This window comes from Clarias gariepinus, unplaced genomic scaffold (assembly GCF_024256425.1).
Source record: "Clarias gariepinus isolate MV-2021 ecotype Netherlands unplaced genomic scaffold, CGAR_prim_01v2 scaffold_33, whole genome shotgun sequence".
Classification (NCBI taxonomy): domain Eukaryota; kingdom Metazoa; phylum Chordata; class Actinopteri; order Siluriformes; family Clariidae; genus Clarias; species Clarias gariepinus.
The window spans coordinates 133,429-158,036 of record NW_026521000.1 but is presented as its reverse complement, the minus strand read 5'-3'; the positions used below and the strand labels follow the sequence as shown (position 1 = coordinate 158,036).

The 24,608-nt window shown below is 41.5% G+C and overlaps 2 protein-coding genes across 2 annotated transcripts; both read left to right on the top strand.

Moving 5' to 3' along the window:
* Nucleotides 1–1,822: 1,822 nt before the first annotated feature.
* rnf14 (ring finger protein 14) lies at nt 1,823–14,900 on the top strand. The gene is made up of 8 exons (XM_053490852.1): nt 1,823–1,909; nt 4,094–4,254; nt 4,340–4,470; nt 4,609–5,124; nt 5,338–5,566; nt 6,769–6,941; nt 7,353–7,483; nt 14,302–14,900. The coding sequence occupies exons 2-8, from the start codon at nt 4,104–4,106 to the stop codon at nt 14,351–14,353; spliced, it is 1,383 nt and encodes a 460-aa protein (XP_053346827.1). The 5' UTR covers nt 1,823–1,909; nt 4,094–4,103; the 3' UTR covers nt 14,354–14,900.
* A 1,408-nt stretch (nt 14,901–16,308) lies between these two features.
* On the top strand, nt 16,309–20,859 carry endou2 (endonuclease, polyU-specific 2). Its single transcript, XM_053490846.1, has 6 exons — nt 16,309–16,485; nt 18,530–18,635; nt 18,742–18,863; nt 19,278–19,390; nt 19,768–19,921; nt 20,605–20,859. Exons 1-6 carry the CDS (start codon nt 16,384–16,386, stop codon nt 20,857–20,859), a joined length of 852 nt encoding a protein of 283 aa, XP_053346821.1. The 5' UTR covers nt 16,309–16,383.
* Nucleotides 20,860–24,608: the final 3,749 nt, after the last annotated feature.

Below are 24,608 nucleotides of genomic sequence, written 5' to 3'. Positions count from 1 at the left end.
AATTGGATACATACTTACACTGGGTTAACTAGGTTAATAACTAAGTGCCATTAGTCCAACACAACTAAGAAGAGTTGGGGGGGGGGGGGGGGGGGGGGAGGTTAGTCCAAGTACTGGAGAAACAGATGAGTCTTGAGTCGTTGTTTAAAGATAGTCAAAGTATCAAAGTCAAAGTGTCAAAAGTCAAAGTCAAAGTGTGATCATATAACACCTATATTATCATCCCTGCACTGGCTACCTGTTCAGTTTAGAATTAATTACAAAATAGTACTACTTACATACAGTAGTAGGCTTTAAATGGTTTAGCTCCCACATACCTAACCAGTCTTCTGATACGCTATAATCCACCACGTCCCTTAAGATCACAAAACTCTGGACTTCTGGTAATTCAGTTTGCCAGTTTAAAAGTAGACTCAAGACGCATCTCTTTAATCTGGCACACGCGTAACTCATCCCATAACCTCATACTCCAGTACATCTATCCTGAATGGCAACTACGCTAATTCTCTCCATCTGTTCTGTACTTTTCTACCCATCCCGAGGCATCTGGAGATTGTACCAGCTTCAGTAGACAAAGGCCAACCCTGTGAGGATCCTGAGGCATCCAGAGAAGGACCAGCTCCAGCTGAATTCTGCCTTATTATGGTTGGAGCTACACATCCTGCTCCTGTGCTCCCAGTGATCCAGACCCCATCTGCCCTCTGCACCTACTGACTCCCTGTGCTGAACTGGACTTCATGTTAATTTAAAGAATTTCTGTTATATTGTACTTTCACCTGCACAACACACATGATATTATATCATCTCTATCCATTATCACCCAGATGAGGATGGGTTCCCTGTTGAGTCTGGTTCCTCTCAAGGTTTCTTTCTATTACCATCTCAGGGAGTTTTTCCTTGCCACTGTCGCCTTCACCCTTGGCTTCTTCATCAGAGACATTTCATTAATTCATCTCATTATTATCTAGACACATATTTCTCACACATACACACTTCCAAATATTTTATTTTCTAAAAAAATTCTTTTATCTTTGTGAAGCTGCTTTGAGACAATGACCATTGTTAAAAGCGCTATATAAATAAAATTTAATTGAATATACAGAAGTTCACTGTTCTCTGATCAATCCAGTCTGTCATCCAGCAGAAGCCCTAAGGTGATTATATGTCCTCACCACCTCCACATTACTGTAACTCCCCCGATGGTGTCCAGCGGTGCTGTGGACCCAGTTTGGACAAAAGTCTCTCATCATCCCCTTGTGTTAGAGGTCTTTACAGACTTTCGCCCATGTAGTGTCTATGTTGCATTTTGCCTTAAATGGCTGAGAAACTAATAATATAGAACTTATTATGCATATAACATATTCTATACAACTCATAGAACATAACTTATTATTGAAAAACTGTACAAAAGGGGGTACAAAACTGTAATTAATGCTCCATACTAAGGTACTGCGAGACATCAATTATTTTTAGTAATCCTGATTAATTGGTACGTGTGACGTTCTTGACGCATGCGCAGATGATCTGCACCGGCTTCAGCCACCACCTGACAAAACTACAAGAAGTAAATAATCCTCCCGAAGAGAATTAAATGTTGTATATTATGTTACATAACGTTCATGGTTAAAAAAATAAAAGTAAATCCTCTAGAATTTGCATTGCGGTGACACAACACTTATTTCAGCTGGGGGGAAGAAAACTTTAGCCTGGCGTTACTTCCGGTATTAGGGTTGACTTCATTGACACAACCAAGCTCATCGGGAATGTGATTGGACAAACAGCGCCGACGGTGAACAGCCAGCCAATCGGCGCGCGGCAGGGGCGGGACTAAGCGGAGTCAGTGACTGAGGGCAGTGTGAAGTAGCGCGCGCTGCTTCTGCTGGTGTTTATTTCTCTCAATACTCTGTGGGTAAGTTAGTCATTAATCTACTGAGTTAGGATGGTTTATTACACAACTTAGTCCGGAACGAGAGTGTTGTTTTTAAGGTCTGGGTACAGCCAGTTTTATTAGCTAGAAACCTGTCATGTCCGCTGAGGTTTAGCTAGCTGTTAGCTCTGATAATAAGTTATAACTTGTGTAATAAGTGTTAATAAGCGGGTGAGGGTTAGAGATGTGTGTGTGTGTGTGTGGGGGGGGGGGGGTGTCGGGGTTGGGTTGATCAGGGTTTAGTTTAAATGTAATGCCTGTAGAATAGAACGATGAGCTGGGACTCTTCCTGGATCACACCTGTGTGTGTGTGTGTGTGTGTGTGAGGTGTGTGTGTGTGTGGTGTGTGTGTGTGTGTCACTGAGATGTGTGTGGCTTGGTGTTATTATTGTTATTATTATTATTATTATTCAGATGTATCTGCTGCATGTTACACACACTGTTCTCCTTTAGATCAAAAGTAAACGGACACTCCCAGCAGGTCCAACTGGAAGCGTTGGGATTCTGCGCATGCGCACATGTCCGCACCCATCATTGCAGTTCATTTCATCATACATCATGGACCTTTGTGTACAGCAAATGCTGTTTGTGATTTTAAAAACATAAAATGAATACGATACACACATAATCAGAGTGTGACAATCACACAAAGGGGTGGAGGGGGGGCAAATATTTTGTCACTGACCCGGGTACACAGTCCGACTACTGCATGGCTTATCAATATACAAACAATAGCAGGAGACAACAAGGACAACAGTCTCATTAAGGCCTTGAAGCGAATCAGAGAAGTGTGTGTGATCACTCTGTATTGTATCACACACACACACACAAACACAAAGACTGGTGCGGGGGATTAGTCATATATATATATATATATATACATACATATATATATATATATATATATATACACACACACCTGATTACACACTGTGCACTAATAAAGTCAGTAGTTTTTATTATACTGTAAAGTTTACGTTTTTCCATGGACTCTTTTAAAACATTAATTGTGTACATTCTGTGTTAAACTAAAAACTATAACATATTAATATAACTAACTCAGAGTGTGCTCAGTAACAGGTTGACCTGCTCTTACAGAGGGGTTGTAAATGTTATATACCTGTATATATAATTTAAAGTGTTCTACCTATATTAAACACTTTCTTTGCATCCCGCAGATTTGTAATAAATTAATTGGATTAATTAGCAGGCACTCAGGTCATGTGACATTATGTGACGCCTGTGACACTCGCACAGCCTGAGTACTTAAAATTAATCTGTTAATAACCAAATATTATATAATTCAATAAAATGTATTTCTTACAATTGTTTTATTTTAGTTTATTATTTTTAAAAATAATTATACATAGCTATAAGCTGTGATATAATTATTTATTTTTACAATAATTGGTGGCTCAGTGGTAGGTGTTTCTGTCATGCTGAAGGCCCGGATTAAATCGCCAGCTGGTGCCCAAACCCCAGCCGCTGGATGCAGTGCCGGTCCCAAGCCCGGATAAAATGGGAGGGTTCTGTCAGGATGGGCATCCGGTGTAAAACCATACATGCCAAGCTTGTATGTGTGAACTGGGTGACCCCTTGTCAGGAGCAGCCGAAAGAATATCAACAATACCACTTAAACAAGTCCAAACTGAACCCCCTTCCCCCCCCCCCCTCCAAAAAAAAGGCAGATGAACAGAAGGCATTAAGCTTAACAGAAATCGTTACGGAGAGTGTCCCTAGCTGTCAGTCGTATAACCACGCAGAAGAGTGTGTTACAACTTAAACAATAATCAATGCTCTAATAATGTGCTTAACTATTCCAGTTCACTGTTCCAGGACGATACGACTAAAACATCACATCACAATACAACACTTAGGATTTCTATAATACATGATGTGCATTAGCTACAAAAACAGTGAAAAGGATAAAAAAATTCTAATACTTGCTTAATTACTTTTTTTGGATTACAATTTAAATACGGTTTAGTTTTACCTACAAATCATTTTTTATAATCAACGTTTATAAATGTTAAGTAAAAAAAAATGCCATCACATGTCTTACGATGTTTAATCTCAACGTCAGAACGGTTTAGTCATAATTCTTACACAACAACTAACAGCTACTTCTGTTATTCCGTGTGTGGGTATTCAAACATCTTCCTACAGGAATGTTCAAATGTCTGAGGATCAGGAAGCACAGACTGATGAACTGCTGGCTCTAGCGAGTATTTATGATGAGGAGGAGTTTCGCCGAGCCGAATCCGGCGGTGAAGGTGAAATCCACCTGTGTCTGGAGCTTCCTCGGGACTTCAAGCTGCTGGTCAAAGGTGAGACGATGTTGGATTCATTCAGTCTAGCGTTTAAATCTGACTCACCCCACTCACCTGAGCTTGTGTGAACGTCCCTGCACAGGGGATAAATGTGTGGAGTACAGCGTGTCCTTCCTGCCTCCTCTGGTCTTGAGTTTCGAGCTTCCTGTCGATTATCCTTCCTCATCAGCGCCGGTGTTTACGCTGAGCTCCAAGTGGCTGTCTAGACTCCAGGTGAGGAAATCCTTGGTTTTGAGTTTGTCTGTTCTGTTTTGATCCTTACTCACGCTTGAATTAAAGAAAAAAATGTTTATCGCTGATGATGTTTCGCTCTCCACCTGTCTGTCTCTCTTCACCTTATCTGTTCTTTAGCTGACGTCTCTGTGTAAGCGTCTGGATGACCTGTGGCAGGAGAATAAGGGCAGTGTGGTGCTCTTCACCTGGATCCAGTTCCTCAAGGAGGAGGCTTTGGACTTCCTGGGCCTGCAGTCTCCTCTGGAGATCGCCAGCAACAGCAGCAAACGTTCTCAGCTAGAGAGCTGCAGAACCGATGGAGCCACCGACCGTGCTGAAAGCGCAGGCATGGAGAAGAAGAAGCCGGTGGAGCTGGACCCCCGTGCGGTTCTGGAGTCGCATGTGGACCTGCTGTGCCACCTCCTGGACTTTGACGAAGCTCAGATGCAGAAGTTCTTTGACAATAAGGTCTTCTGCTGCGGGATTTGCTTCTCTGAGAAGCCGGGCTCCAGCTGCACGCTCTTTAAAGGGTGTCAGCACGTTTACTGCAAAGCCTGCATCAAGGAGTTCTTCCAGATCCAGATCCGAGACGGCCAAGTTCAGTGCCTTACCTGCCCCGAGCCCAAGTGCGCCTCTGTAGCGACCCCTTCCCAGGTACTTTCTTACACCTGTGTGTGTCTGCAGCATCATTTAAAGCTAATCTATCTCACATAAATGTGATATTAACTTGAGATTGTCTTGAAGTCAATAAGTTAGCTTGAAACATCAGGTGAGTTACGTGAAATATTAAAAGGCCTGTAATGTCATACGAACATAAAAGAGAATAAAACGTTAGCAGCCGCGTCACACACTGTGTGTCTCTAACAGGTGAAGCTGCTGGTCGGGGAGGACGAGTTTGCGCGCTACGATCGCTTGTTGCTGCAGAACTCCCTGGACCTTATGTCGGACGTTGTTTACTGTCCCCGCTCGTCCTGTGGCTCGGCCGTGATGCTGGAGCCCGACTCCACCATGGGCCTGTGTCCGGGCTGCCGCTACGCCTTCTGTACGCTCTGCAAGCACGCCTACCACGGCCTCCTCCGCTGCCTGCCCTCCTCCCGTGAGCACTTTTACTAATGATGAGTTCTATATTCAGGCCACAGCTAATTAAATGTAACTGACAGGAGAACCCTAAAGGCTAACGTCCAACTGTGGGCACATGTGTGACTCCAAATAAAGGGAGGGGATGAGGACTTGTATTTTAACTTTTACCAGTTTTGTTGAGAATTATTCATTTTTTTAGCCACACCCTTAATTACTTTTGAAGAGGTTATGCAAATATACAGTGCATCACAAAAGAGTTTGAATATTGTGACAAAGTTAAGATCTTTTGCAGTTTAACGTGAAAGTGAAACTCATTCTAGATTACATGAAAAGTGAAATATTTTATGCCTTGTTTGTTTTAAGTTCGATGATCACGATTACAGCTGATTAAAATTAAAAGCCCAGTATCGCAAAATATTAGAATATTTCATTTGAAGTTTGTGTAAATTACTATTTATACAGTATAAATACAGTGTATCTCTGGGTCTAGTTCAGCACACACATGGGGAAGACTGCTGACTCGATAGGTGTCTAGAAGATGACAGAAGGTGCGGTAGTGTATTTAAGGAAACCTGACTGGAAGGAAAAGGTGTGACAGGAAAATATGCCCGAGCAACATGGACGACTGCAGCCTGATTCAGAAGGAAATCTGATTTAGGAACTTGGGAGAATCCACAAGGAGTGGTGTGAGGCTGGAGTCAGTGCATCAAGAGCCACCACACACAGACGTCTTCTGGGCACGAGCTTCAACTGCTGCACTTCTTGTGAGAAGCCACTCATGAGCCAGAGACAACGTCAGAGGCATCTTACCTGTTGCTCAGTGGTCCAAAGTCCTATTTTAGATCTTGATTTGGAAACTACGCTCCTAGAGTCTGGCACAGATGTATTTTTCAGAACTTTGTTAATTCTTTTTTGGTTGATTTTAGAAAATATTTTAATATTTGAGATACTGGATTTTTGATATTCCTGAGCTGTAAACCGTAATCATTAAAATTACAACAAAAAAGACTTGAAATAATTCACTTTACATGTAATTAATCTGGAATATATGAGAGTTAACTTTGTCATGAGATTTTGTCATGTCATTTGAGATGCATTGAGCAGAATTTTTTAAGAAGCTTCTCAGACCTACAAGCCTATTTTATTAAATTGACATTTTCATTCTTTATTGAAATGGGAAAAAAAGATTGTTTAAAGATTCCTTTCTTTTTTTCCTAGAGGAGCTCCATGACCTGCATGAGAAGTACATGGCTGCCTCAAAGGATGAGAAAAAATTCATGGAGCAGCGTTTTGGTAAGCAGGTAATCCAGCGTGTTGTTGAGGAGAACTGCAGTAAGAAGTGGCTGGAAGAGAACTCTAAATCCTGTCCTCGCTGTGGATGTCACATTCAGGTCAGCTTCACTGCTGCGTCTTAAAACCCTAAAACTACGCGACCTGACCGAAACGCCGCAACCTGAGAAAAACTAACTAAAAATCTAATCTTTGTGGAATTTTATGTTTGGAGAAACCCTGGTTAGATCTCAGCGAAACCGAAGTTAGAGCTTAAATGGTTCTATAAACAGCTCAGTTAGATGACGAGAAGGGGGACTGAGGACAATCAGAGTAAATTTCTATTTGTTTAATGCATTGGATGGTTTTGTGTAATGTTTGTTTGAGTGCAGATCTTCATAGACACTTAATAACGAATGAGTTCTGAGCGTGCTCTGTGTGTTTCCTTACGCTGTAGAGCTTTGTGTCTCTGTTCTAAACTGAATGAACGCTGAGAGATGTTTTAACACACGTCTTTCCTCTTCACTCTGCAGAAGATAGAAGGCTGCAACAAAATGACCTGCTCCACCTGTGGGCGGTACTTTTGCTGGATCTGCATGACTCCTCTGTCCCTAACCAACCCTTACGGCCACTACAGAAACCCCAAACTGCCCTGCTACGACAAGTATGACTCCGCCTACACGCACACCCCTACACACACCTCTACACACACCTCCAATTCAGTTCAATTTTATTTGTATAGCGCTTTTAACAATCAAAATGGTCAGTTTGTCCCTGATGAACAAGCCGAGGACGACAGTGGCAAGGAAAAACTCCCTGAGATGGTAATAGGAAGAAACCTTGAGAGGAACCAAACTTAACAGGGAACCCATCCTCATCTGGATGATAACGGAGAGCAGGGATTGATCTGCATTCATACTGTGTGTAGGGTGGCAGCAAGTTCAGCTATAATAGCTGATGTTAACATGGAGTCCAGGTTGTCACTGGTAGACTTTTAGGAAATTCCAGTCCTGAACTATCGAGCAACTGCAGCAAGTCAAGTCCTCAGGGAAACAGCTGTCAACACCAGTCGAGGCCAGAATCGTCTTCATGGTAAAGTAAAACAGTCCCCAAAAACCAGACTCATGCCAAAGAGACTCACAGGGCATCCATGTGACGAGATCTCCAACCAGAAGCGGGGCACCAGGATGGGTCAGACAGGTCCGGAGGGCAGAGGGAGTCTGGATCACTGGCAGCTCAGGTACAACATGTTTAGCTCAACAGAGAGAGGGAAGAGAGAGAGGGAAGAGAGAACAGGAGAGGGGAGAGCAGAGGAGGAGAGATAACAGTTAGGTCCGGTCACAGTCGAACAATGTATAATGTGAATGTATATTAACTGTAGAGTGCAAGCAGAGACTCCAGCAGGACTAACTATGACATCATAACTAAATGGAGAGCCAGAAGGAAACACAAACATGAAGGGGAACTGAGATGTAAAGCAACCAATCACCTCACCGTCAACAAACCTGAGTGATCAATGAGAGTGAGGAAGACAGCATCCAAACATACCAGTTCACCATAATACTCTACGTCCATGAGTCCCCCAGATCTGCTCCTTTACCTATGGCAAATCTATTTATAAAAATGCTTGGCTAAATAAATAGGTTTTTAGCCTGGACTTAAACACTGAGACTGTGTCTGAGTCCCGAACACTATTTGGAAGACTATTCCATAACTTTGGGGCTTTGTAAGAAAAAGCTCCGCCCCCAGCTGTAGTTTTCATAATACGCGGTACTGACAAGCAGCCTGCATCCCTTGATCAAAGTAGGCGTGGCGGATCGTAAGACACTAGCAGTTCACTCAGGTACTGCGGCGCGAGACCATTTAATGCTTTATATGTCAAGAGTAGTATTTTAAAATCAATGCGAAATTTCACAGGGAGCCAATGGAGTGAAGATAAGATAGGGGTGATGTGCTCGTATCTTCTGGTTCTAGTGAGAACTCTCGCTGCTGCATTCTGGACTAGCTGAAGCTTATTTAAGCACCTAGTTGAACAACCAGACAGTAAAGCATTACAATAGTCCAACCTAGAGGTGATAAAAGCATGAACTAGTTTTTCTGCGTCGTTTAGCGACAATATATTTCTTATCTTGGCAATATTTCTGAGGTGAAGAAAGCTATCCTGGTAATATTATCTACATGAGCTTCAAAGCCTTAAAACTGAACCCTGCAGAACACCAAACTCCACTAGAGAACATGCAGAATAATCACCATTTAAGACAACATACTGGTAACGATGGGTCAGATAGGATCTGAGCCAGGAGAGGGCTGTACCCTTAATTCCTACTACATTTTCTTATCTGTGAACGCTGCACTGAGGTCGAGTAATACAAGCATAGTTACAGAACCCTGATCAGAGGCCAATAGGATGTCATTTACTACTTTAACGAGTGCTGTCTCTGTACTGTGATGAGGCCTAAATCCTGACTGATACAGTTCATGTATGCCATTTCTATGTAGATATGAGCATAGCTGCTCCGCTACTATCTTTTCCAGAATCTTAGAGATAAAGGGGAGGTTTGATATCGGCCTGTAATGTCAGGTTTCTTAATAATCGGTTTGAGTACATTATGTATGATAGAGACACTCTTGTTTCTATTGGTATACAATGTACCTAAAATTCAACGTTTTAACTCCGTATCCGAGCTGGCCGAGTGAGATCCTAAGGGAGAACAAAGGACGTGATGCAAAGCGGCAGCCCTGAGGGAAACCAGCCGGCGTCAGGAACAGGCAGAGCGCCCGTGCACACCACACACCTCTGCCTAGCATTTTGCTCGCTAACGTCCAGTCACTGGAGAACAAGCTCGATGACCTCAGGGCCAAAGTAAAGTACCAGAGAGACAATCGGGACTGCAATCTCCTCTGCTTCATCGAGACATGGCTGAACCCAGCGGTGCTGGATCACACCATCCAGCCGACCAAGTTCTTCTCGGTTCACCGCATGGACAGGACACGGGACTCGGGGAAGTCAAGGGGAGGCGGCGTGTGTTTAATACGGTGCCAATACGGCACCGGTACCTATATAACCGGTATGTACCGGACCGAATCAGAGTGCCTTATTTCGTTGTCACTTAAATGCCTGAACTGTCGATTGAATGACACAGTTGTAATAAGCATCAGATTCATTAACACACATGATCGCTAGTAAAATTTTAATACTGCATTTATGGGGGTGTAAGAAAGGATCGAAAAAATAAATTATTTCCTTAATTGAAAAAATCTTAAACACTTCGGAAAGCTGTGATAATACAAATCCAAAAAATTATTGCAGTGATGTCTATTTTATTTTTGTAGATCAAAGTTTATTAGATTAGATAAAAAAATTTAAAGCACAAATCATCAGGAAATGAGAGACCATCCGCGATCCGCATGAATGCAGCAACTAACGTTACACTCGCTCTGACGGCAGCGGGTGGTCTACCGCTATCTTAGCTTGCTAAATTAAACAACTTTCGTTAGAATGCCTAAAACTAGACGTCGAAAGTGTGGCTATATTTCACAAGAAAGGATTCTGTAAATGTTTTACAGCAGTTGCGTATAAAGGGGGAAACACGTCAAATCTAATGAAACATTTGAGGGCACACGGAGTAAAGTTAAAAGCAGAGGGAGGCACCTTTGACAGCTTGTGGACAACAGCTGGCACTATCGCTGTGGATGACCCCAGCCCCAGTCATACCAACCGTAGCAAAAACGAGTCCACAGATTATGATGTCGACAGCAGCCTTTCCGCAGGTTAGTAGTAGGCTAATGTTTTAAAAGTATCGGATTTGGCACTGGTATCGAAAAAAACCCAAACGATACCCACCCCTAGTGTTAGGGGTTATTTTTTATACCGGTGCCAAATCGATACTTTTAAACGGTACCGGTGCCAAAACGGTGCCTGAACCGATACTTTACCAAAGCCACAAAATGATGGTGGATGACTTAAGAATACATTTTTATTAAACAAAACATTGAATGCTTAAAATTGAACAATATATTAAAAGTTTAAAGTATATATGAATATATAAGTACTGTTGTAGTACTACTAGTACTATCTGGAAAGCCATAATTATAAAAAGAATCCATGTTACATTAGTATTTTACAAATTGTTTGACCATGTGTTAGCATGAATGCAAGATTTGCATTTTGCAATTACCATTACATTAGCCTACGACTAACCTGCGGAAAGGCTGCTGTCGTCATCATAATCGGTGGAGTCCTTTTTGCTACGGTTGGTATGACTGGGTGCTGGGGTTCACCCACACCGATAGTGCCAGCTGTTGTCCGCAGGCTATCAAACACGGTGCCTCCCTCTGCTTTTAACTTTATTCTGTGTGCCCTCAAATTTTTCATTAGATTTCACCTGTTTTCCCCTTTACACGCAACTGCTGTAAAACATTCACTGCACGTGTAACCACCGGGTATATAGGTATCGGTGCTGTATTGGCATCGGTTTTCGGTACCCAACCCTAGTGTTTAATGGTGAACAGCAGCTGGTGCCACAGCGCGAGCGTTGTTTCTCTTACACGCTCCTGCACACCAAACCTGGAGCTACTGTCGATCATATGTCGTCCTTTTTATCTACCTCGGGAGTTTACATCGATCATAATCAGCGCCGTTTATATTCCACCACAAGCGGACACGGACACTGCCTTATGCGAGCTGCATGAGGCACTCACACAGCATCAAACACAACACTGGGACGCTGCACTTATTGTGGTGGGGGACTTTAACAGTGCCAACCTCAAACGCGCAAAGCAGAACTTTCATCAACACATCACCTGCCACACCAGGGGCCAAACGATACTGGACCATCGTTACACGACAGTCCGCTACAAGTCACAGACGGCTACAAGGCACAATCTCGCCCTCCGTTTGGTAAATCCGATCATGCCGCCATCTTCCTCATGCCAAAATATAAACAAAGGCTGAAACAGGAAGTTCCGGTTCAGAGGGAGGTCGCGGGCTGGACGGACCTATCGGTGGCCGCCTTACAGGACGCACTCGATGACGCAGACTGGGACATGTTCAGAAACAGCTCAGATGATGACGTCAGCGTGTTTACGGAAGCCGTTGTGGGATTCATTGGTAACCTAGCGGATGCTACTGTGAAGAAAAAGACTATTAGAACGTTTCCCAACCAGAAGCCGTGAGTGGATAAAACCATCCGCGACGCTCTGAGATCTCGCACCACTGCCTACAACATGGGACTTGCGTCGGGGGTCATGGACCTGTACAAAGCTGCGTCAAATAACGTCCGGAAAACAATGAAAGAGGCGAAGCAGCGCTACTGGAGGAAACTAGAGTCACAGCTTCAACAGAGTGACTCTAGAAGCCTGTGGCAGGGACTAAGGACAATAACGGACTATAAAACACAACAACCGGTATGACGAAGGCGGACGTGACTCTGGCAGACGAGCTGAACACTTTCTATGCTAGCTTCGAGGCTGCAGCTAAAGACGCTGGCGATGCTAATGCTAGCGGCGCTAACGGCTGCAGATAGGAAGACACCGCCAGCACTGGTAACGTGTTTATCTTCAGCGAGGATGACGAGAGAAGAGCTTTCAAGAGAGTGAACACCAGGAAAGCAGCAGGACCAGACGGCATCTCAGGTCGTAATCTCAGAACCTGCGCAGACCAGTTAGCTAGCAGATCTATGTTCACTGAGATATTTAACATCTCTTTATCTCAGTCGGTGATCCTCACATGCTTCAAAGAGTCCTCCATTGGTCCTGTCCCGAAGAAACCTCATCCTGCTTCTCCTGCTTTGAGCGGCTGGTCAAGGACTTCATCATTTCGTCTCTATCAGACACACTTGACCCGCTACAAACCCGTCCAAATCATTCTACTGATGATGACATCTCAAACCTCCTCCGCACATCTCTCACTCACTTGGACACTAGAAGGGAGAATTATGTTAAAATTCTCTTCAGCGACTACAGCTCAGCATTCAATACCATAATTCCCTTTACACTCACCACCAAGCTGGAGCACCTCGGACTCAACCCCTCTTTGTGCCAGTGGATCTCTCTTTTCTAACTGGCAGACCACAGGCAGTAAGGATGGGTGGACATGTCTCAGCCTCCCTTACTCTCAGCACTGGAGCCCCCCAGGGTTGTGTTCTGAGCCCCCTGCTGTACTCTTTGTACACGTATGACTGTGTGGCCACTACAAGCTCCACCACCATCATTAAGTTCGCTGATGGCACCGTCGTGGTGGGCCTAATCTCTGACAACGACAGGACGGCCTACCTAAAGGAGATTGGGAATCTGGAGAACTGGTGCCAGAGGAACAACCTCCTTCTAAACATCAGTAAGACAAGCTGTTGATAGTGGACTTCAGCACTAAGCAGTAGAGGAACTACCAGACCCCATCATCAACGGAAGCCCAGTGGAGAGAGTGGGAGAGCTTCAAATACCTCGTTGTTCACACCTGTGATGGTCCTGTCACATCAACTCCGTGGTGAAAAAGGCCTGGCAGCGTCTCTACCACCACAGACGAACTTTTACTCCTGCACCATAGAGAGCATCCTGACGGGAAACATCTCAACCTGGTTCAGGAACAGCACCATACAGGACAGACGAGCTCTACAGAGGGTGGTGTGATCAGCTGAGCGCATCATCTGCACCGAGCTCCCTGACCTGCACTCAATCTACAGCAAGCGGTGCTGGACCAAGGCGAAGAAGATGGTGAAAGACCTCAGCCATCCCAACAATGGACGGTTCACTCTGTTGAGGTCAGGAAAGCGATTCCGATCCCTAAAGACCAACACAGAGAGACTGAGGAGGAGCTTCTTCCCGCAGGCAATACGGTCTCTAAATCAGTACACCACACAGTACTGATCCATTTTGCACATCCACACACATGGTTTTTGCACTTACTGTGGACATTCTGGACATTCACTTACACTAGTGTCCATTGCACAACTACACATTCGTGGACATTAGTTAATTATCCAATTACTCTATCACAAGACACTTTAAATATGTCACCTTCAAGCATAATTGCACACCTCCTGGATGTTCTGTTACCCGGATGCACAGTGTATGTGACTGTGTATGTGACAAATAAAATTTAAATTTAATAACTGCTAATTTAAAAGATTTTGGAACATACCCAATGCTGAGTGAGGAATTAATTATTCTCAACAGGGGTTCTGTTATTGCTGGTACTATCTGTTTAAGAAAATGTGTCGGTACAGGATCTAATATACAGGTTGATGAATTTGCAGAAGAGATGAGTGAAATTAGAACTACCCCTTAGGGGTGAAACCTCCACTCCTACACACACCTCCACACACACCTCCATCTCTACACACACCCAACCCCTACACACACCTCTACACACACCTCTACACTTCTCCTGGCTTTACTGGAAGAATAAAAAGTTATTTTGAAGAGTACATTTGAGATATAAGATGTGTTCTCATCTCTCCCAAAACTTTTTTATTCTCTCCCCAGACTGTTCCACGGCATACAAGAAGACGAGGGTTCGAGTGATGAAGATGAGTAAACAGGAGTTCAGTGACCCCATCTGGAGGCTTTTCGCTGGTGCACTTCCACCTGCTACCTGCTGTGTAGAACCCCTCGCTTTACATAGATTTTTGTCTCATTTGTAACAGTTCCAAACTAATTAATGATCATCTCGGTGAAGGAGATTCAGGAACAAAACAGCTTGAAATTTGTTGGACACAGAAGCCTCGATGAGAACGTGAAACTCAAACTGTTCTTCAGACGTGTCTTCATAAACAAGGTTCTCATGTTTATGTCCTTGTGTATGAGGTACGAGAGACTTTTGTGAGAGGAACGGGTGAGGACTGAGTTTGGAAATCATTTCTGTTTGATCTGAAAATGAATGAATCAGTAAATTAAAAAAGTTTAAGAAGAATCATGTTGAGATCAGAATAAAGCTGCTATTAAAAATATCTTATTTCTCTATTGGGATTATATATATATATTTTTTTTTTCTTTGACAATTCTTTAATCAAAACATGAGTATATTTGTATAACTTTATTCATGTACCCATGCTTGCCTCAATAAAGTGACATGTAGGCAGCGATGATGTCTGACTGTTGTTTACGTTTAACACATTCGAGACTTCCTGTATGAATAACTGATGAGCGATCTTATCTCCGTCCGCACTGCCTCAGCTGCTCGGTTCTTCTCAAAATACGGCGACTTTCTTATCAGCAAAATATTTACAGATTCATTTTCAATGACTTAAAGTCATTACATCAGTGTCATAAAGTAATGGCACCACATTAAAGACTATTAAAGATGTATTTTCCCTGAAAGGCGGTCTGAACGCATGCATCATTAATGAGACCAGCGTTAGTAAACTCTTCTATTAATCACACACACACACACACACACACACACTTGTTCACTATAGTTCTTGTACTGGACAGGGTCACTCTTGGGACACAGGACAGGGGACACCCTGGATGACATGCCAATCAATTTTAGAGCACACACGTGCACACACTATGGGCAATTTAGGAACACTAATTATCTTAATCTGCATGTATTTGGACAGTGGGAGAAAACCAGAGCACCCAGAGGAAACCAATCAATCACAGAGAGAACACGCAAACTCAGACCTGCGGCGGGAGTCGAACCCTTGACCCTGGAGATGTGAGACCACTGCGAGCGCGGCCACTGTTTTATTATGTCTTTTTAATCCATTTAAAAGTGATCTTAACTCTTTGTTTGATTGTCTGAACTCTGAACCCAGAAAACACTTACACACATCTTGTGGTTTTACAATTATGTTTTAACATGTCTAAATGAAACATGAATAAGAAATGAAATAAATGTAGAGGTCATTTTAAAATGATTAATATTCATTAAAAACTGCTTTTATTTACATATATGACAAATGTGTTAAATAAAATTTTTTTTTAGGTTTTCCTGCGTGTGACAGGTTTGGGAGAAGTGTGTGAAAATACTTAGATTATAGTAAACAGTAAGGCCATGAATTATTACTTAGAAAGTTTCCAAATTATATATAACATCTGTTTTTTTGTTAATTATTTCAATAATTAGCTCATCACCTTCATCCTTTCTCAAGCCTCAGCAAGTTTAAGAGGCTGAACTTAAAGTGTTGGTAAAGATAGAATTTACTAAAGTTTAATACATAATACACACTGAAATGAAAATGTGTACAAAGACCCCGAATCCTCACTGTAGTGGAACATTCAAAAGCACCGCAAGCCGCCTCTAATCCTTTTGGCTAGAGTTGCTGACATGTGCTGCCTCTCTCCAATGAGCTCTCTCTCTCTCTCTCTCTCTCTGTCTCTCTCTCTGTATCTCTCTCTCTCTGTGCCTCTTGCTGTCATAGGCCACACTACACACTCAGAACTGTACTGAATACCCCGGGGTCACTGTGGGACTCTACAGCCGCTCTGCACTGTGTACGCAGGTGGGTTTTGTTTTTCTCAACCGCTGATATGAATTTCAACGCAAAAGTTTTTATGAAGATTGGCTTGATTTTGCTTCAGTAACCCTGAGCATCTGTGAACGTCTCCCTGTTTGGAGTCACCATGACTGAACAAGACCCAGAACTGACAGCTGTAGTGCAGGACGTGTGGGACAACGACGTCAACCGCCTGAGACCCGGGACAGACTACCGCATATCTCTGCAAGTAATAATAATAATAATAATAAAAGAAACAAACACATTAGTTAAGAGCGGTGAAACATTGAGTAGTCCTTAGATTTGTAATAATCCTTAAAGCTGAATATGGCACTAAACACAGCCTAGGACAATGACAATAAAACAAATATATCTGCTTATATGAAAGCCTTGAGGGGGTGTGTTAACGCCTGTTTTGGTTTTTATGTACGTCAGTTAGAGGGTAAATTTTACAGCTACCGGAATATGTATATATGGATTTATATAAGAATTATATGTACAGTAAAACCTTGGATTACGAGCATAATTCGTTCAGGAAGCAGGCTTGTATTCCAAGCAAACAAACAGGCACTTTACCTTTGAAAAGAATCGCGACAGAGCAGTGTTTTTGTGAAGAGCAGAGTATGTGTGTGTTTGTATGTGTGTGTGAAGCACCCCCTCTCTGCTTTACACACACACAAACACACACACTCTCTGCGCGAGAGAAAAAACGTTGGTTCAGTTGTGATCATGCCAAGACTTGCTCGTTTTCCAAATCAAAATTTATTAAAAATCTTTGCTCGTCATGTGGAACACTCACAAACCGCGTTACTCGTAATCCAAGGTTTCACTGTATATATATATATATATATATATATATATATATATATATATATATTATATATATATATATTCATATTTATATAATATAATATATAATATAGATATATATTATATAATATATAATAAATATATTGAGAGAGAGAGAGACTGTATAAAGCTGTTATAATGTATAAAATGAAAACAGACATTAATTTGTCTTTTAGATGACCCACTGCTGTAAACTATAAAGTGTGTTAAATGTTAAATAAATAATTAAGTGTGCTAAATTAAGTGTGTGCACCTCATATAAGTGTATAAGTGGAATAAAACCCTGCAGATGGCGCTGTTATACACAGATAAGGCGCTTTGGAGAGATAACAGGAAGTCAGCTGCGTGTCGCATCACACCATTTATATACTCTAGAGTGTGTTTTCTTACATGACAGTATACTGTACACTATGACATAAACAGGTTAATTGCATGTGCATGACTTTAAAAAATGTTTTTCAATAAATAATTATCATTGTTGCAGTATTAATATCATAATTTACAGAATTTCACATTGCTGAAATCTGACTGATGTGATCTACTGGAAGCTGTGGGAACCATTTCGGCATCAGTACCCAGAGAAGTGGACCAGTTCATCAAAGCATTATGAACATTTAATCCAACCAGAAGCCATTAAACACATAAACCTTATCACACAGGAGAACATCTGTGGAAGGAACCAAGTTCTACGCTGTGAGGAGGATGTGTGCCGGAAACTTCAGCATCTCGTCTCCTGTTGATCTTATTATGGCTAAAATAAATACAGAATAAATTCTACTCAATACAGTTTTATTTGTATAGGGATTTAAACAATGGTCATTGTCACAAAACAGCTTTACAGAATTAAAATAATATGCATAAACATGTGTGTGAATCAGAATGATCAGATCGTCCCTGATGAACGAGCCAAGGGTGACGGTGCTGAGGGAAAAACTCCCTGAGATGGTAATAGGAAGAACCCTTGAGAGGAACCAGACTCAACAGGGAACCCATCCTTATCTGGGTGATAACAGATAGCAGGGATTGATCTGCACTCATACTGTGTGTTAGAAGGCTGGAAGTTTAGTAGAACAGGAGATGTGTTTAAGCCAGTGGTTCTCAAACATTTTCTGTCGTTCCCCACTTAAGGCGGTGGGCGAATTTTCAAGCCCCACTTGTCAACAAAATGATAACGAAATCAGCCAAGTTTACTTTTCATTAAAATATCAATTTCTAAACCAATAAGATCAAATAACACCGAGTTCAAAACAGATCAAATACACGTGTAATTGTTATAACAGGCTTACTTCGTCACTTATCTAGAGCTTTCCTTCAAAGAAGTCGAGTGGCTTATTAACGTGACTGGGGTGTGTTGTCTCTAAGTGTCTTCCTACTTTGTATATGGACAGATATAAACTCCATCCTCATGACTTTGTCTTTTGCAGAGTAAAGCAACGACTCTCTCAAACCTCAGTGATGAGGACGATGCGGCTGGATCTCCTCTGTTCACCTTCGTGGATGAGAACATTTTTAAAAAGGAAACGTTTTCAGGTAAGAAACGGGAAAAGTAAATATTTACACCAAGACTAAAGGGAATGTTTAATAATAGTAACAGTTTTACTCATATTAATATGTAGATATTGTTCCTGTTTTTCAGCCTTCATTTCACTTCTGGACAATTATGAGAGTGATACTGGTGTACCAGAGGTCGTGACCCCGGAGGAGGAGGCAGAGAATCACAGGTTTTTGGACTCCATAATAAAGACTCCTGTAATGAAGGTAACACCTGAGCTGAAAACTAAAGAAAAAGCACAAGTCAAGCACTACAGGGAAGGAAATGTGTGAAGACAGGAAATAATTAAAGCTGTGAAACACCTTTGTGTTCAAACATTTACGCAATGTCACACTCAGTGAGTAGAGGGGGATTTGGGATTCAGCCTTCTGTTAGAACCTGAGTTGTGATTTTTTTTTTCAAATTTAGATTTTTGATCCATTTTTGTTCCTGATCAACAAAAACATTTTTGTAAATTTGCTAATTTAAAGTGCAGAGAAGAAGCATAAATAAATATTTTTGTCACATTGTTGAGTTTCATAGCCGTGTAACTCCACATTAAAGCACACCGGGCCGTTGGATTTAAACCTTTAAAACCACAAATTGTATTTTTTTTCTCTTGTTTTGTCATTTTTCCTCAGATTGTCCATAAATATCTTGTAGAGAAGAATCTCTCCCCGCTCGACACATCAGCGTTTGTCGAGCAGCTGTACTGCATCTGGTTCAAACTGTACGCCAGGAGAGGGTCCAGCAGGTACAGATACTCTACTGTGTAGATCTGTTCTTCTGCAGTCGAGAACTTCAGCACTATGATCTCCAGTCACAGAAGTGTATTCAAAGTGAAAGGGGTTTGACTGCAAAACACAATACACAACGCAAATTACAGTTTGTTAGAGCAGGTTCAGTTTCCCCAGCAGTCATGGACTTCTGTAATGAGGAGCTGACATCAACGACTTAAACTGAAGCTTTTGCTTTTAAAGTTTTATTATGTATGATTATGTAACTAAAATGTTTTTCTCTATCAGGTTTTAAATACTTTTTGCTTTTACTGACAATAAACATATGAAATCTCATTTTGCATGATTTCTCATATGGAATCTCCCTCTCTCTCTCTCTCTCTCTCTCCAAAAGACCAGACTCTTCAGGGTTCGAGCATGTCTTTGTAGGTGAAACTAGAGGAGGACATACTGTTATTGGTTTCCATAACTGGATTCAGTTGTATTTACAAGAGAAACTCGGCCACATCGACTACAGAGGCTACAGCGTGAAAGGGAACGCCACAAAAGTATGTTTCTGTTACTGTAACATGGGAGTGTTTAAACTGTAATCATTAGAAAGAGTTAAAACATACAACAATGTGGTTGTATGGGGTTTGAACCTGGGATCTTCCGAACCGTAGTCCAATGCCTTAACCACTGAGCTACCCCTGGCTACTTCTGCTCTGTAAAGCTTCATAACGGCTCTAATCTGAGGTGCTGGTTGTTAATTGGTGATTTCTGAGGCTGGTGACTCTAAATGAACTTCTCCTCTGCAGCAGAGCTCAGTTTTGGTCTTGTTCTCCTGGGAAGGTCTTCATGAGAGACAGTTTCATCATGGAGCTTGATGGGTTTTACAAACACACTCGACACAATACTGTTCTTATAGGAACTGTTCCAGAACAGCCGACCTTCATGTCTTAAAATAACAACTGACTGTTTTAACTGTTGTTATTACATAATTTCCTAATTCCATATGTGTTATTTCATAATACAGAAATCTCCAGTATTGTTGTAGAACATTGAGCAATGTGGTGGAATAAGTGGTTCTGGGTCAGGCTTAGCGTTAGGTGTTGTGGATTATTTTCTTATAATCACATACGTCTTACTGTATGTGTTATATTTGTTTGATAAATAAAAACTATGCTAATTGTTTTTTAATTATAATGTTAATTAACACGAGCTCATGTTTTATACCGAATGTGGTTTACAGCCTGACGAGAACAAACACATCTTAGCTCTTCAGTTCAGCTGGAAGAACGGGATCAAGCCCAAAGGCAGCATCTTCCTTGGTGTGAGCCCGGAGTTCGAGTTCGCCCTGTACACCCTGTGTTTCATCACGTCTCCTAACGAGCGTGTCAGACTGTCTTTCAGTCTTTATGACGTGGAGGTCGTGTGCCATCACTACAACCAGAAGCACATCGCAACTACCTACCCCGTCCTCGTCAGATACCAGGATGTGCAGTGAGCTCCTCTGGGGTTACAGCTGTGGGTTATGACTACTGCCTTTATATTTTACTCTCTAATGAAAATAAAACACTTCAGAATCATTTCTATTTACTCTCTTCTGTTTTTATCAGATTTTTTTGGTATTGATAACAGCGACAAAAGTGTGTGCGCTGTAGTGTTCAAGAATCACTTTATTAGATTACACAATGATTTTTCAGTAGGTTATACATCACAGTGATCTGTACTCACACATATTTTCTATTAATCATGGACAATTAGACTGAGCTGAAATACTACTGCAGAATTAAACACCCATAAATGTCTGCTGTAACTAGAACTAGTAGAATATGAACGATGGCAGACAGGGATTAGTTCATATTTTCACTTCGGCTGAAATAACAGCGCTGAACATCTACTTTTTCCATTTCTCATCTGTGATTCACTCTCCGATTACCGAACAAGGAGTGTATTTGTCTGAGCACCAAAGAAGGACAACTTAGTGTAAACAAGGCGAAAACACAAACTTTTCTATATCCTCTCTTTCCCAATAAGATTGGAATAAAATGAAATGACAGTAGATTCAAAATCTTGCAGTGAATGAGGTACATTTTGTACACTTTCCTAATATTTATCCACCAATCCAATGGAAACCAATATAATGTGACCCCAAACAAATATTTCATGAAATTACAGTTTAAAAAGATCATTGGGTTCATCTTTGTACGTGGGCTTTAACCTGAAATAATAACATCACTGATTACATTAAAGCTAATCAGATTATTTTTAGCTTTAATATCCTAACTCGCAGTATGCAGTATACAGAGTCAGACAAAATAATTTATACACACTTCACCAAAATAATATGATGTATATTATATTGATATAATATTAATAATATCATATATACCAATATATAACATATAGCAATACATTTAGTATTGAAATCTTTATACAAGTAGTTTTTTCCTGAAGTGTGTATATATTTTTTTGGCTCACACTGTGTATAATACATTTTTATTAAACAATATATTCAATTCAATTCAATTCAATTTTATTTGTATAGCGCTTTTAGCAGTTTTCATTGTCGCAAAGCAGCTTTACACAATCAAAAGAATTATTTAAGTTTGTATAAAATGTGAATTTGTATGAATCAAAATGGTCAGTTTGTCCCTGGTGAGCAAGCCGAGGGCGACAGTGGCAAGGAAAAACTCCCTGAGATGGTAATAGGAAGAAACCTTGAGAGGAACCAGACTCAACAGGGAACCCATCCTCATTTGGGTGATAACAGAAAGCAGTAAATGATCTGCATTTATACAGTGTGTAGGGTGGGAGGCAGTTCAGCTATAATAGCTGATGTTAATTGATGTTAATATGGAGTCCAGGTAGTTATTGAAGACCCAGGTAGACTTGTAAGAAGTTCCAGTCCTGAACTATCGAACTGTCAAGTCCCCAGGGAAAAAACAGTTGCCAACACCAGTCAAGGCAAGAACCGTCTTCTATGTAGAGAGAATCATCCCCAGACACCAGACGCATCCCAGAGAGACACACGGGGCATCCATGTGACGAGATCTTCAGCCAGAAGCGGGGCACCAGGATGGGTCAGACAGGTCCGGAGGGCAGAGGGAGTCTGGATCACTGGCAGCTCAGGAACGACATGTGTAGCTCGACAGAGAGAGAGAGAAAGAGTGAAAGGGGGGGACAGGAGGAGAGAGGAAAAAGAAAGAGGGGGGGAAAGAGAAGAAGAGGAGAGATGGCAGTTAGGTATGGTCACAGTCACACAATGTATAATGTGAATGTATATTAACTGTAGAGTGCAAGCAGAGACTCCGTCAGGACTAACTATGACAGCATAACTAAAAGGGAGAGCCAGAAGGAAACACAAACATGAGAGGAAACTGAGATGTAAAGCAAACAATCACCTCACCGTCAGCAAACCTGAGTGATCAATGAGAGTGAGGAGGACAGCATCCAAACATACCAGTTCACCATAATACTCTACGTCCATGAGTCCCCCAGATCTGCTCCTTTACCTAAGGCTAATCTATTTATAAAAATGCTTGGCTAAATAAATAGGTTTTTAGCCTGGACTTAAACACTGAGACTGTGTCTGAGTCCCGAACACTATTTGGAAGACTATTCCATAACTTTGGGGCTTTGTAAGAAAAAGCTCCGCCCCCAGCTGTAGTTTTTATAATACGCGGTACTGATAAGCAGCCTGCATCCTTTGATCGAAGTAGGCGTGGCGGATCGTAAGACACTAGCAGTTCGCTCAGGTACTGCGGCGCGAGACCATTTAATGCTTTATATGTCAAGAGTAGTATTTTAAAATCAATGCGAAATTTCACAGGGAGCCAATGGAGTGAAGATAAGATAGGGGTGATGTGCTCATATCTTCTGGTTCTAGTGAGGACTCTCGCTGCTGCATTCTGGACTAGCTGAAGCTTGTTTATGTACCTAGCTGAACAACCAGACAGTAAGGCATTACAATAGTCCAACCTAGAGGTGATAAAAGCATGAACTAGTTTTTCTGCATCGTTTAGCGACAATAAATTTCTTGTCCTGGCAATATTTCTGAGGTGAAAGAATGCTATCCTGGTAATATTATCTACATGAGCTTCAAATGAAAGGCTGGAGTCTATAATCACACCAAGGTCTTTCACTGTTGCATTTGATGGAACAGAAAGGCCATCTAAAGTTACGGTGTGATCTGAAATTTTACTCCTAGCTGTATGCGGTCCTATGACTAGAACTTCTGTCTTATCCGGATTTAGCAGAAGGAAGTTAATTAGCATCCAATTTCTTATGTCCTGCACACATTGCTCAACTTTAGTAAGCTGTTTTTTCTCATCAGGTTTTGCTGAGACATATAACTGTGTATCGTCAGCATAATAATTAAAACTAATACCATGCTTACGGATTATGTTGCCCAGAGGAATCATGTAAAGGGAAAAAAGCAGTGGACCTAAAACTGAACCCTGCGGAACGCCAAACTCCACTAGAGAACATGCAGAATAATCACCATTTAAGGCTACATACTGTTAACGATGGTTCTGATAGGATCTGAGCCAGGAGAGGGCTGTACCCTTAATTCCTACTACATTTTCTAATCTGTGAAGAAGAATAGCGTGATCAACGATGTCAAAAGCTGCACTGAGGTCAAGTAATACAAGCATAGTTACACAACCCTGATCAGAGGCCAATAGGAGGTCATTTACTACTTTAATGAGCGCTGTCTCTGTACTGTGATGAGGCCTAAATCCTGACTGATACAGTTCATGTATGCCATTTCTATGTAGATATGAGCATAGCTGCTCCGCTACTATCTTTTCCAGGATCTTAGAGATAAAGGGGAGGTTTGATATTGGTCTGTAACTGGACAGCTGACAGGGGTCGAGGTCAGGTTTCTTAATTATTGGTTTGATAACTGCTAATTTAAAAGATTTTGGAACATATCCAATGCTGAGTGAAGAATTAATTATTCTCAACAGGGGTTCTATTATTGCTGGTACTATCTGTTTAAGAAAATGTGTCGGTACAGGATCTAATATACAGGTTGATGAATTTGAAGAAGAGATGAGTGAAATTAGTTCATTCTCTTCAAGGGGAGTAAAGTATTCTAGGTTCTGATCTGACATGGCTAGATTAACATCTGCATCAATTACATTGTTCGGTTTCAAAACCTCAATTTTATGCCTAATATTTACAATTTTATTATTAAAAAAGTTCATGAAGTCCTATGATGTCCATGATGTTGTTGTGGAGATTTCT

What these genes read in the sequence shown, in the direction of transcription:
- rnf14 (XM_053490852.1), top strand. Translation starts at nt 4,104, where the DNA reads ATGTCTGAGGATCAGGAAGCACAGACTGATGAACTGCTGGCTCTAGCG. An exon ending in CTTCAAGCTGCTGGTCAAAG is followed by an intron (nt 4,255 to 4,339) that starts GTGAGACGATGT and finishes GTCCCTGCACAG; the next exon opens with GGGATAAATGTGTGGAGTAC. An exon ending in AAACTGCCCTGCTACGACAA is followed by an intron (nt 7,484 to 14,301) that starts GTATGACTCCGC and finishes TTCTCTCCCCAG; the next exon opens with ACTGTTCCACGGCATACAAG.
- endou2 (XM_053490846.1), top strand. Translation starts at nt 16,384, where the DNA reads ATGACTGAACAAGACCCAGAACTGACAGCTGTAGTGCAGGACGTGTGG. An exon ending in ACTACCGCATATCTCTGCAA is followed by an intron (nt 16,486 to 18,529) that starts GTAATAATAATA and finishes TGTCTTTTGCAG; the next exon opens with AGTAAAGCAACGACTCTCTC. An exon ending in TGAAAGGGAACGCCACAAAA is followed by an intron (nt 19,922 to 20,604) that starts GTATGTTTCTGT and finishes TGTGGTTTACAG; the next exon opens with CCTGACGAGAACAAACACAT.